The sequence below is a fragment of the Coffea arabica genome, chromosome 11c (assembly GCF_036785885.1).
Source record: "Coffea arabica cultivar ET-39 chromosome 11c, Coffea Arabica ET-39 HiFi, whole genome shotgun sequence".
In the NCBI taxonomy this organism is placed as follows: domain Eukaryota; kingdom Viridiplantae; phylum Streptophyta; class Magnoliopsida; order Gentianales; family Rubiaceae; genus Coffea; species Coffea arabica.
This window is the reverse complement of record NC_092330.1, coordinates 2,646,322-2,648,299: the sequence shown is the minus strand read 5'-3', so window position 1 is coordinate 2,648,299 and position 1,978 is coordinate 2,646,322. Positions and strand designations below refer to the sequence as shown.

The 1,978-nt window shown below is 38.9% G+C and overlaps 1 protein-coding gene across 1 annotated transcript; it reads left to right on the top strand.

Annotated features, from left to right (window-relative positions):
• On the top strand, positions 1-1,358 carry LOC140016855 (uncharacterized). The gene is made up of 2 exons (XM_072070894.1): positions 1-1,078; positions 1,315-1,358. The coding sequence occupies exons 1-2, from the start codon at positions 1-3 to the stop codon at positions 1,356-1,358; spliced, it is 1,122 nt and encodes a 373-aa protein (XP_071926995.1).
• Positions 1,359-1,978: the final 620 nt, after the last annotated feature.

Sequence of the window (1,978 nt, the reverse complement as noted above, 5' to 3'; positions counted from 1 at the left end):
ATGGTTGAAAGTCCATCAAAAGGTATTGTGACGTCTACTAATATTATGCCAATGGTGATGCCTCAAATCACAAATTGGAAGTTGAATGACACTAATTATCAACAGTGGTCAAAAGCCGTTAAGATTTATCTGACAGGCTTAGGAAAGCAACGATATCTCACAGATGTCTCTCTTACGGAGGACAACAAGAAACTAGTGTGGATTCAAGAGGATGCCCAAATTCTTGGAGCAATATGGAATTCTATGGAGCCACGAATTGTTTACATGTGTTCTCATTGTGAGACAACAAAAGAAGTTTGGGATTATGTCCGGTTATTATACTGTAGTAATCTTTCACGGATGTATGATATTTCTTTGGAGTATTTTCAGTTGCAACATGATAACAAGACAGTAACTGAATATTTTGCTGATCTGAAGCGAGTTTCAGAAGAATTAAATGCCGTAATGCCTCTCTCAAGTGATATTACAGTTATGCAGAGGCAAAGAGAACAAATGCTTGTGCTCAAATTCTTGGCCGGTCTCAAACCAGAATTTGAACCAATCAAATCTCAAATTTTAGCAGGTGAACAATTACCATCATTTGCAGAGGCATATGCTCGGGTCTTACGTTCTGCATCTAAGGATAAAGCACAGGGTGATGGTGCTCTAATTAATGACAAATCTGCGTTAGTTGCTAACAATGGTCGAATAGAGCAACTTAATTTGGGACGTGGCTCTCGTGGAGGAAGTAGAGGAGGTTGTGGGGGTCGTGGAGGTCGAGGCACCCGTGAGTGCACTCATTGTGGTTTGAAGAATCACACTCATGATACTTGTTGGGATTTACATGGAAAACCACCTCGGTTTGCTAATGCGGTTACCATTGACCAAGCTGAATCAAGTTCTTCAGCACAAGGGTCCCAGAAAACTTTTACCATATCCGAGGAAGATTATGTCAAATTTCTGCAGTACCAAACTGCAAATCACGCATCTCTTCCCTCTGCTTCTTTAGCACAAAAAGGTAATGCTATGGCTTGTCTCTCCACTTCCAAAAATTTTGATTCATGGATCATTGATTCCGGAGCTACTGATCATATGTCAGGTACCTCTAGAAATTTTTCTAATTTTCAAGAGTCTACTTCCTTCCCTCATGTTACTTTAGCTGATGGATCTGCAACTAAAGTTAACGGATTAGGCACTGTAGAAATTAACCCATCTCTTCCGCTGCCTTCTGTTCTTTACGTACCAAATTTGCCTTTTAATCTAATGTCCGTTAGTAAGTTTACCAAATTTCTACAGTGTTCAGTTATTTTTTCTTCTGATTTTGTTGTTATTCAGGATTTGAAGACAAAGAGGATGATTGGTGGAGGGCGCGAGCATAATGGTCTTTATTTTCTCAACTCTAATGGTCCGATTGCGTGTCCTGCAACTGTTTCTCCTCTTGAAATTCACTGTCGTTTGGGTCATCCGTCTCTACAAAATTTGAAGAAGTTGGTTCCTACCTTGAGTCAGTTGTCTTCATTAGAATGTGAGTCTTGTCAATTAGAAAAGCATCATCGTGTTTCTTTTGCCCCTAGGGTCAATAAACGGGTTTCGGAACCCTTTTTGTTAGTTCATTCTGATGTTTGGGGTTCTAGTCGAGTCACTTCAAAGTTAGGTTTTTAATATTTTGTATTTTTTGTTGATGATTTTTCAAAAGTTACATGGCTTTATTTAATGAAAGATCGTTCAGAACTATATTCCATTTTTTGTGCATTTGTTACAGAAATAAAGAATCAATTTGGTGTATCTGTACGTATACTTCGCAGTGATAATGCGAAAGAATATTTTTCCACTCCTTTGAATACCTTCATGACTAAGTTCGGTATTATTCATCAGTCCTCTTGTCCTCACACTCCACAACAGAATGGAGTTGCTGAAAGAAAGATTGGACACTTAATCGAGGTTGCTCGGACAATTATGTTGCACATGAATGTGCCCAAACAATTTTGGAGTGATGCAG